At 36.3% G+C, this 11,585-nt stretch overlaps 1 protein-coding gene across 2 annotated transcripts in view; it reads left to right on the forward strand.

Annotated features, from left to right (window-relative positions):
- PPA2 (inorganic pyrophosphatase 2) overlaps window positions 1-11,341 on the forward strand; it is a 96,261-nt gene extending 84,920 nt beyond the window's left edge. For both annotated transcript variants that reach the window (XM_030313328.1, XM_030313327.1), the window contains 2 exons: window positions 10,030-10,066; window positions 11,124-11,341. In XM_030313328.1, coding sequence (XP_030169188.1) covers window positions 10,030-10,066; window positions 11,124-11,158 — 72 coding nt within the window. In that variant the 3' untranslated portion in view covers window positions 11,159-11,341. The remainder of the gene's footprint in view (window positions 1-10,029; window positions 10,067-11,123) is intronic.
- Window positions 11,342-11,585: the final 244 nt, after the last annotated feature.

Here is an 11,585-nt window from a genome sequence, read left to right on the forward strand (position 1 = left end):
ATATTTTTATTTCTGATGAGTATGGAGAAAAAGACTTCAGTTGTAAAGTTTCTGAAATAATGTTACTATTTTAAAAGTGTAGGGAGTAGATATGTGTTATGTCTTCGTTTTTTGCATGTTTGAGGTATTCATAGCTTTAAAAATTTGTATGCCTAGGAAAACAATAGAAAAATTAATAAAACTAAAAGCTATTTTTTTAAATGATCAGTAAAATTGATACATCTTTGGCCAGAATGATCAGGAAAGAAAAGAGAGAAGACAAGTCTTCATTGTCAGGAATGAGCCAAGTGACATCACTGCTGATTGTGACAGTCATTAGGAGAATAAAAGGAAAATACTGTGAAAAACTTTACACCAGTAAATTTGACAACTTTGATGAAATGGACAGATTCCTCAAAATACACTGACTACCAAAATTCCCTGAAGAAGAAATAGGCATAAACAAATTAAATGGGTACTTAAGAAACCTTTCCATAAACATAACGCTTGGCCTAGTTAGCTCCCACTACTTTTATTCAGCATTATAGGTTCTAGCCAGTGCATTAAAAAGAAGGAAAAGGCATCCAACTTGTAAAGGAAGATGAGGTGAATGTCTCTGTAGAATGTTCAATAAAATCTACCTGAAAGCTACTAGAATAAGTGACTTTAGCAAGTTTGTTACAGGATACAAGATCACTATACAACAAACTATTATATTTGTATATGCTAGCAATACACAATTGGAAACAAAATAAATACATTATTTATAATGGCATCAAAAATATGAAACACTTAGGGAAAACACTGGAAAAAATATGTGAAGAACCTGTGACCTATAAAGCATTGCCAACAGAAATCGGAGAACTAAATAAATGGAAAGATATATTTATAGGTTGGAAGATGCAACATTGTTGTGTCAGTTCTCCTCAAATTTTGATCTATAAATTCAGTGCAACATCAATCAAATTCTAATACACTTTTTTTTTTTACAAATTAATAAACTCATATACATATAAATACCAGAGACCTTGAATAAACAACCTTATGAAGAAGAAAGTTGGAATAGTAATTTCCTTTTTTCAAGATATTTTATAAAACTACAATAATCAAGAGAGCTGAGTAATGGGGTAAAACTAGACAAAGAAATGAATGGAATTAAATACAGAAATAGACCTACATGTATGTGCACAACTGATTTTCAAAATGATAATCTTTTAAATAAGTAGGACTTGAACAGTTGGTTATTCCATAGGGTACCAAAGAAACCTCACTTCAGTCCATACCTTGCACTTTATATGATAATTGTCTAAAATGTATCCTAGACCAAAATTTAAAACTTAAAACTATAAACCTATTTTGGTCTTGGGTAGTTAGGCAAAGTTTTTTAGATATGGCACTAAAAGCATAACCTGTTTTTTAAAATGGTAAATTAGATTTCACCAAAATTAAAGTTTTCTGTTCTGTAAAAAATACTCTTAAGAGAATGAAAAGAAGCCACATACTATAAGAAAATATTTGAAAATCATATACCTGATAAAGGGACTTGTATTAGAATAAAGAACTCTCACAATTCATTAATAAGAAAATAAACCATCCCCTCACCTCCAAAGGAAATGTGCAAATGGTCACTTTACCAAAGAAGACATACTGAAAACACATGAGATGATGCTTAACTTGACTAATCATTAAGAAAATTCAAATTAAAAACCACAGTGACATGCTTATGCACGCTTTTTAGAATAGCTAAAAATTTAAGAGATTGGCCATCCCAGTTGTTGGCATGAATGTAGAGGTACTTCCATAGCCTGCTGGTTGGAATGAAAAATGATACAACCACTGTGGAAAACAGTTTGGCATTTTCTTGAGAAGTTAAATATCTACCTACCATATGATCTAGCCATTCCACTTTTAGATATTTACCCAAAAGAAATGGAAGTATATGTCCATACAGAAACACTTATACACAAATGTTTATATCAGCTTTATTTGTAATAGACAAAAACTGGAAACAGCCCAAATGTCCATCAACAGATGAATGGATGGATGAATTGTGGTATTTTCAGAGTGTATGTTAAGCATGGGAATACTGCTCAGCAGTAAAAAGAAATGAATATTTGATCTGTGCTATAACATGGCTGAGTTTCAAAAAAAATGTTGAGTGAAAAAAGGCAGACATACATATATATATTAAATCATACCATTTATATACACTTTTAGGAAATGTAAATGCTAATGTATGATGACACAAAACATCATTGGTTGGAGAGTTTGGGAGAGAGCCAGGAAGGAAAGATTTTACAATTTCTCTTACAGGGACAGGAAGAAATTGGGGATGATGGTGAATATATTTATTATCTTGATTGTGATAATGACTTTATGAGTGTGTACATGTGTCAGAACTACATGCTATAAATATAGTATGCACAGTTTGTTTCATGTCAGAGTTAGTCCAAGGAAATTTTTAACAGGAAAAAAAAAGGTTTGTTCTGGAGTCAGGCTGTCTAGGTCCAAATCCCAGGTCTTTCACTTATAACTTAAAGCAAATTATTTAACTTGTTTATGCCTGGTTTCTTTATTTATAAAATGGATCTAATAATAATATCTTTCTTACAAGAGTTAGTGTAGAGAACTGAATGAGATAATCCAGGTAAAATGTGAAACAGAAAGTATTCAATAAACGTTGATTTTACTGTTACTTGGCATTAATGTTGTTGAGTTAAATTGACCACATAGAGAAAAATCCCTTCTATTCCAGCCTCTTGAGTATTTCCAGTGTTATACTCCCTCATGGGATAGCCCATTCCATTGTTGGGTATTGTAAAAGTCATTGTGACTAATATAAATTATTCAGTGAGGATTAGTCTTACATTCAGAGACTTAAACAGGAAGAAGAGGAGGGGGAAAGAGAAGAAATTAGTTTTCACAATATAACAACTTATTCTAATACTTAACTACTTTTCCCATCTGGGAATTTTTACCCAGAATTCTCCCACATGCTTTTATTTAAGCACTTTCCTTGTAATCTGCTCTCTGAGGAAATGGATTGGGGAATGTCTGAATTGGGTAATTTGTAAGGTTTTTAAATATTTGGTGACAGTAGTCATTTTACTGGGGGAATAAAAGAACTTTGTGAGGTGGCACACACAAACTCAGTATATGTAGGGCGACAAAGAACCACACTCATTGTTAAAGAAATTCCTAGACCTGCCTCAGACCCTCTACACCCTGGTAGCCATGGGGATTAAAATTCTTAAAATCTAGGATTCAGGGCAAGGAGAATAAGCACACTCCTGCTCAGTTGCAGGGGCCCAATCTCATGAGACTGTGAATCTTTAGCTCATAGGAGTGATGGAAAGCACTAGAAACTTCTGGAACTGGGATGAGAGAGTGCCTCTCAGAGAAGTCTTAGCAGCTGCAGTGTTTGTTTTTGCTTTCACATGGCCAGGTTCCCCCTAAAAGCAGTCTCAGGTAAAGCTGGAGCACACAAAGCTTAGAGATGGCAGTGGTGATGGTTCATGGATGCACAATGAGTAGTACTTGGAAGGAGAAGGAAAAAGGGGATTTTTCTATTTTACTTAAAAATATATTCTCTCTAAAAAATAAAAGTGGGGCACTTGGATGGCTCAGTCAGTTGAGTGTTCAACTCTTGATTCCGGCTCAGGTCATAATCTCAAGGTTGGATGCTCAACTGACTGAGCCACCTAGGTGCTCCTGGACAAGAGAAATTAAAATAAAATCAACCATTTTGTTAGATTCTAGCCAATTACATACATTATTGAAAGGGAGAGGCAGTAGATTAAACTTACACGACTTAAAATACTTCTACATTTTGTCTCTGGATAACTAAGAATTGGTCATATTTTGCTGGATTTCTAAAGCAAAAATCAGAAAAGGAATATAAAAGTAAAATTAATGTAGAGCAACTGCCCTATGAACTTTGGAAACATAATTCAACCAAAAACCCTGTTATACCTGAAAGAAAAACCAGGAACTTTTTTTCCCTTTAATTTTGAACCCTTATAATAATAAAGTGAAAGAATATCAACTCATACAGTAATAGCACAATTTTATATTGTTTCAATTAGTGTATCGTGTTAGTCAGTTTGAACAAATGTAACCTGGAATGAAAGATGCTCGTAGGGACCTAGTGGGCTTTTTAGAAGGAGAAACACTAAGTACAGAGCAGTTTTATTAATGGTTCATATCAACTCAAAATACAGTTTATGCATGAATAGGGATGAGGCTAGAGTAAGCTTTCTTTGATGGGTCAAAGAAAAAGACATACTTTGGTAATGCAAACCGTAGATTAGTTTGAAAGAAATCAAATATACTAATATTCATGAGGAAGTATTTTTGGAGTGGGAAAAGGGGAGAAGATAGTATTTTGAAATAAGAGTATAAAATAATACTCTTTTGTGGAGAATTTGTATTGGATTATTAGAGGGTGCCCACATTTTTCCAGTAAGTAACTAAAAATCCTTTGTATGTTTCTAACCATGAAAATGTAGTGATGGGGACACCTGACAGAATTGGGATTGGGTCAGTTTTAGGTGCTTCTCTTAGTTACTCCACTTCCTGTAAGAAGGTGTAGTTTGTTGTCATGTTTATGAATCAGGAGGCCATTGACTAGGTGAAGAATTAAATAGTAGTGGCTGTGTATCATGCACCCCTTGTTGTTTTCAAATTTAAATATCCATCTCTCTTTTGGCACGAGTTAACATGGAAAAAGGTTAAAAAAATGACCTTGAAACTATAATAGTTCTTATCTCTGAGTTCTAGACTTGTGATGTTTGTTTTCTTTTATACAAAGCTTTGTGCACACTGAATATTTTTACAGACCAAGAAATATATTTTAAGAATGAGGAAATAAGAGGGCACCTGGCTGGCTCAGTCGGTAGAGCATGTGGCTCTTGATCTTGGGTTTGTGATTTCGAGCCCCATGTTGGGTGTGGAGATTACTTAAAAGTAGAAATGATCTTTAAAAAAGAATGAAGTTATAAGAACATTCCAGAAATTATTTTTAAAATAAAATGGGATGATGTTTCTGCTAGAGTAGTTTGTCCATTTCTTTCCTGAGGCTAATGAGGAGTTGCCCAAGTGTTCTATTTTGTACAGGCATACCTCCTTTTATTGCAGTTCACTTTATTGTGCTTCACAGATACTACATCATACTCATATTGAGGTTTGTGGAAACTGTGTTGAGCAAGTGTATTGGTGCCGTTTTTCTAAAAGCATTTGCTCACTTTGTGTCTGTGTCATATTTTGGTAATTCTCACAATATTTCAGACTTTTTTTATTATTACATTTGTTATGATCTGTGATTAGTGAACTCTGATATTACTCTTGTAATTGTTTTGGGGTGCCACAAACCATACTCATATGAAATGGTGAACTTAATGGATAAATGTTATATGCGTTCTGACTGTTCCACTGTCTGGCTGTTCCCGTCTGGCCCCTAGAGAGGCTTTTCTATTGCCTGAAACACAATATTGAAATTAGGCCAATTAATAACCCTACAGTGGCCTCCAGGTGTTCCAGTGAAAGGAAGAGTCGCACATCTTCCATTTTAAATCAGAAGTTAAAAACGATAAAGCTTCATGAGAATGCACATGTTGAAAGCCAAGACAGGCCGAAAGGTAGGCCTCTCGCTTAATAAAATTAACCTAATTGCGAGCACAAAGGAAAAGTTCTTGAAGGCTACTCCCGTGAACAACCAAATGATAAAGCAAAACAGCCTTATTGATGAAACAGAAAGTTTGAGGGGTCTGGATAGAAGATCAAACCAGCCACAACATTCCCTTAAGCTAAAGCGTGATCCAGGGCAAGGCCCTAACTTTTCTGAATTTTGTAAATTCAGAGCTGAGGAAGCTGCAGAAAAAAAGTTGGAAGCTAGCGGAAGTGGCTTCATGACGTTTTAGGAAAGAAGCCTCTCCATAACACAGAAGTTAAAGATAAAGGCAGCTGCAACATGTTACCCAGAAAGTCTAGCTAAAATATGAGAGTGGCTACACTAAACAACGGATTTTCAGTGTGGATTAAACAGTCTTCTTTTGGAAGGTGCTGCCATCTAAAACTGTCATAGCCAAAGAGGAGAAGTCAGTGCCTGGCTTTCAGAGTTTCAAAGAATAGGCCAATGGAGCTGGTGACTTTATTGCCATCCCCCACATCCTTCGGCCCTTAAGAATTAGGCTAAATCTACTCTGTCTGTGTTCTGTAAATGGGACAACAAAGCCTGAATGACAGCACGTCTGTGTACAGTATGGTTTGCTGAATATTTTAAGCCCACTGTTGAGACCTACTGTTTAGAAAAAGACTTTTCAAAATATTATCACTCATTGACAATGCACCTGGTCCCCCAAGAGTGCCAACAGCTATACAGTGAGATTCATGTTGTTTTCGTGTCTGCTGACACAACATGCACTCTGCAGTGCATGGATCAAAGGAGTAATTTCGACTTTCAAGTCTTAACATTTAAGAAGTACATTTCACGGGACCTGGGTGGCTCGGTCAGTTAAGTGTCCGACTCTTGGTTTCGGCTTGGGTCATGATTTCACAGTTTCATGAGTTTGAGCCCCACATCTGGCTCTGCACTGGCAGCCCGGGACCTGCTTGGGATTCTGTCTTTCTGTCCCTCCTCCACTCAGGCTGTCTCTCTCTCAAAATAAAAATAAAACTTAAAAAAAAAATTTCATAAGGCTGTAGCTGCCATAGATAAGTGGTTCCTCTGACGGATCTGGGCAAAGTAAATTGAAAACCTGGAAAGGATTCACCATTCTAGACATCATTAAATACATTATGATTCATAGGAAGAAGTCATAATTTGGAAGAAGTCGATTCCAACCCTCATGGATGACTTTGAGGGCTCAAGACTTCAGTGGAGGAAGTAACTACAGATGTGGTAGAAATAGCAAGAGAGCTAGAATTATAAGTGGAGTTTGAAGATGTGACTGAATTGCTACAATCTCATGATAAAAGTTGAATGGATGAGTTGCTTTTTATGGATGAGCCAAGAAAGTGTTTTCTTGAAATGGAATCTGTTCCTGCTGAAGATGCTTTAAAGATGGTTGAAATGACAATAAAGGATTTAGAATATTACATATATTCAGTTGGTAAAGCCAGGGGCAGGGTTTGAGAATACTGACTCCTGTTTTGAAAGAAGTTCTACTGTAGGTAATATGCTATCAAACAGCATCACATGCTACAGAGAACTTATTCATGAACGGAGGAGTCAATCAATGTGGCAAACTTCGTTGTTGTCTTAGTTTTAAAAATTGCTACAGCCACCCAAACCTGCAGCAACCACCACCATGATCAGTCAGCAGCCAGCAATGTGAGGGCAGGTCCTTCCACCAACAAAAAGACTGACTCGCTGAAAGCCTAGGTGATAGCATTTTTTCTCAGTAATTTTTAAATTAAGGTATGTACATTGTTATTTTAGATATACTATTGCACACTGTATTTTAATAGACTATAGTGCAAACATACTTTCTTACATACTAGGAAATCAAAAAATTCATTTGACTCACTTCACTGCAGTATTTGCTTTATTGCAGTGGTTTGGAACCAAACTCTCCATGTCTCTGATGTACATATGTATACCATACGTTTTCTTCCCCTGAAATGTTTGGCAGCTCCAGCAAGAAACAGCTGCCCATTCTAAACAGGAAATCTAAACAGCTAACTTTCCAACAAACTTTGTGATAGATGTCCTGCACTGTTGATTGAGCATACCAATTTCCAAGACATAAACAGGTTACTCTGTTTTATAATCTGTGTAGTAAAACAGAGCCATCAAATCCCAAGGGCCTACTCTCAGTATAATTTTTATACTGTGGTGGTGCTTTCATACCCAGTTTTTTTTAATTTTTTTTTTTCAACATTTATTTATTTTTGGGACAGAGAGAGACAGAGCCTGAATGGGGGAGGGGCAGAGAGAGAGTCATACCCAGTTTTTACATAAGTTCTATCATCCTCAAAACCAACCAGGATTAAGCATTTTCTCTGTGCTAGGAAGGTGAATAGAATTTTTGTTTTTTTGAAGTACTTGGAAATCTCAAGGAGGTTTTACATGACATTATACAGAGGTCTTCTTTATTTATTTACATTGTTACCTGATTTTTCTGTGACCGAAAATAAAGCATATTTGATTGGCCTTTTTCGTAAAGAGTAGAGGGAAAAATAACTAGAAACCATTTATGATTCAGGAGAATATATTAAGGTTCTCCAAAGAAACAATAGGATATGTAGATATATGTAAAAAGTGAGTATGGAGGCTTAACAAGTCCAAAATCTGAGTAGGCCAGCAAGCTGGAGACAAGAGGGGAGCCAGTGATGTAGGGGAAGTCCAAAGGCAGTTCGCTGGAAAATTTCCTCTTGCTTGGGAGGCTGGTCTTTTTGTTCTCTTCACACCTTCAACTGATTAGTTGAGGCCCACCCACATTACAGAGGGCAGTCTGCTTCACTGAGAGTTTACCAATTTAAATGTTAATCTCAGCTAAAAACACCCTCCAAGGTAACACATTAATCATTACAGGGACTATTTTAATATTGCTGAAATTTAAGTTTTTCTTCCTTACTGACTTGATCTTAGTAGTACCCTTATACCTAAACAAGGAGAGCCCTACTTTGCATTCTGCTTTGTAGAGGGTCCTGCTTTGGCCTTCATCCAGTTACATCCCTTCCCACAAGACCAGGGGACCATAGTTGTGCATTCACCAGGAGCCAAGCGCCCCCGTTCCATACCACCCTCTAGCTACTCAAGACCCTGGAATTCTTTGCCCAGGTTGCTACAAGCCTGTTCCTACAGCCTCTGTGGGCATTTCCCCAGGTCTGTGCTCATTCCTGTGTGAATCATTTGCTTGCATCATTTCTGCAGGGGCCAGTGGGTGGCTGTTTGGAGGAAGGGAGTGTGTAGGTTTGTGGCCTGGAGTTTCTGCCCTTGCACAAATGAGGCCCTCAATACAGACTGGAGCCTGAGGAAAGAAGAGAAGTGGGGTAGGTTGAGGGCCCTGTGCCTCTCTTCCTTACTCGGCTATGTTCAGGCAGTCTCTGAGGTGTCTAGAATGCCAAGCAAGGCTTCCAAGTCATCACAAAAGTATATTTATCAAGATAATAGAATGGAACATACTTTATGTTCAATTTATCATTTTGTTAGCTTGATTTAGAACTTTTAAGTATTACCATGTGTGGTATGTGGTCTTCCATTTGTACCTTTGCCCCAGACCTCAAGTGTTAGAGGCAGATCTTTCCTACTTAGGATGAGCAAATTCAGAGAATTAGAATTAGAAGTTGATTGTTAAATTTGAAATCTGAAATGTGTTACAAAATTTGGGTAGTGATTATCCCTAGGGGAAAAGAGGTTATGACTGGGGAAGGGCCTGGCCTATTCCATTTCTCGACTTGGGTGGTGACTGCATAGATGTTTATCCTTGGGCTTTGTGCATTCCTCTGTGTGGATGAGGGAATCTCTAAATAAAACAAGATGAAAGAAAAAAAAAAACTAAAAAATGTATTGTTCTTAATTATGAAAAAAATCTGGTATCTCAGAAAAGCTTTTCTTTCAAACTTGTCTATCACAGATTATACTGCATCTGTTCTAAAAATCTTGGCCCAGTCATGGAAATGAACAGAAAAATTAATTTAAATGCTCTGGAAGACAGCTAAATAAATTCCACAATGTGTGTGTGTGTGCCTGACGTATCCATGAATGTGTGCGTTGGGTTTGCGTCCCCTAGTCCTCGGCCAAAGAAACAACTGAAAGGAAACCTCTCTCTCTTCTCTTCACATTCTCAGTAGTTCCCATGGGTTAATGAGAAAAATATTTTCGAGCATGCTTTTTCTGTTTGACTCTGAGTCTGTGGTTTGTTTATCCAAAAGAAGAAGCAGTGATAATTAAAGGCAAAGAGAAGTACTTCCTTTTTTCAGGTTAGAGAACCGTTGCTTGTAAACTTTGTTGTATAGTTCCATAAAAATACAAAACAAAACGTTCTGGGCGTAGTTTCCACATCTAAATATTCATAACAGGGATTCATCTCTGTCTTTATCTTTCAGGTGTCCTCGTCACTGAATAAGGAAAGTAATGAAGAAGGTATGGTATATTTTGGTTCTTGAGCTAGATGTGGAAACCAGACAAAAAAGCACAATAGATTAATTAGAGTTATATAAACCAAGTAAAATAACTGTTTTAAATAGTCACTAAAATTTTCAAATGAAATCATTTATTTTGTAATTTCAAAAAATGAGAAGGAGCACATTTACTGCTTTTAGGCTAGACAATAGTTTGATTATGTTAGCGACTTTTGGTGAAGTACTGAAAGTTTTCAGGTAATTCTGATAAATTTAATGAGACTCCAGGTAATCTGAATTTGGAAGATTGTTTTAATTATCGTGTCACCTTAATGAATCATTCGTTTTAAATAAATATCTTAAAATCACAGTTTATCGTAGGATGGAAAATAACTTTATTTTTTGTTGCCATTATCTGAAGCTGTTTTGAGAAACAAGTAAAAATGTTCTGTAGTAAAAATTTCAAAATACAAGCATAGACACATATCATTTGTCTTTGAAACTTTGCAAAATTTTTGGCCCTTTGTTTTAATATAAAACATTAGAAGAGCATTCAGCTCGCAAAATTGGAGGAAGACTGAGAACTGTTTACTCTGTCAAGTTCTACGGTGTTTAGAAAAGAACAAATCCATAGACATTTCATGGGAAAGCAAGCTATATTCCTTATATGGGAAACTAACAGATTGTTTCTCTGCAATACTATTCCATTTTTTGGATATTTGACAAGCAGTCAAATTTTACCATACAGGGTTTTTTCCCTAGACCTTTCATGCTGACGCTAGGGCACTAACTTCTGTGTTATTCAGTAGAGACTAAAATGATCCAGGAAAATGTAGGGAATAAAATGGGAAGGCTCCGGAGTGTTTAGCCCAGTTTTATATAAGGCTTGAGCCAAATGAGAGAACTTGGGATTTAAAGGGGAGTAACTTTAAATAGGGAAGTGTGTCATAGCAAGCTCATGATTGTTTTTATCTGCCTAAATACTTCCTCAAGGTGTAACTGAAATTTCTCTTCCCTCCATCTCTCCCTCTCTCCCTTGCTGTTTACCCCTTCCCTGACACCCCCTTCCACCATTTCAGACACAGAGCAAGTATGGCACTTCCTTGGCAAGTGACTGGAACATTTGAAGTTCTGTCATCAAGATTCCAATCTCCGAGGACTCCACGACTCCCTCTCCCCAAATGCTAGAGACCAGCAGAGCTATGAGAATTCACTGACTTCCTGTTAAAACTTCATTTTTTTTCCCCAACTTCTTTTGAGATATACAATATGTAAATAAACTGAAATTTTTGAATTATTTGGGATATTTATTGGTATGAAAAGAAGATTTTGTTTAATTTCATAGCAGAAATTTAGAAGCAGTGAGTTTTGACTATACTAATTTCTGGGTTCCAAAGGAACCCAACCATTGTATTAGCTTTATTTCTATGGGTTAATGTAGAATTTATAAATTTAGTAAGTTAATAGATTTGTATAGATATTATTCTCATTTTCACACCATATTATCTTTTTGCAAGTTGCTGGTGGAACCTTTCTTTAGC

This window comes from Lynx canadensis, chromosome B1, assembly GCF_007474595.2.
Source record: "Lynx canadensis isolate LIC74 chromosome B1, mLynCan4.pri.v2, whole genome shotgun sequence".
In the NCBI taxonomy this organism is placed as follows: Eukaryota; Metazoa; Chordata; class Mammalia; order Carnivora; family Felidae; genus Lynx; species Lynx canadensis.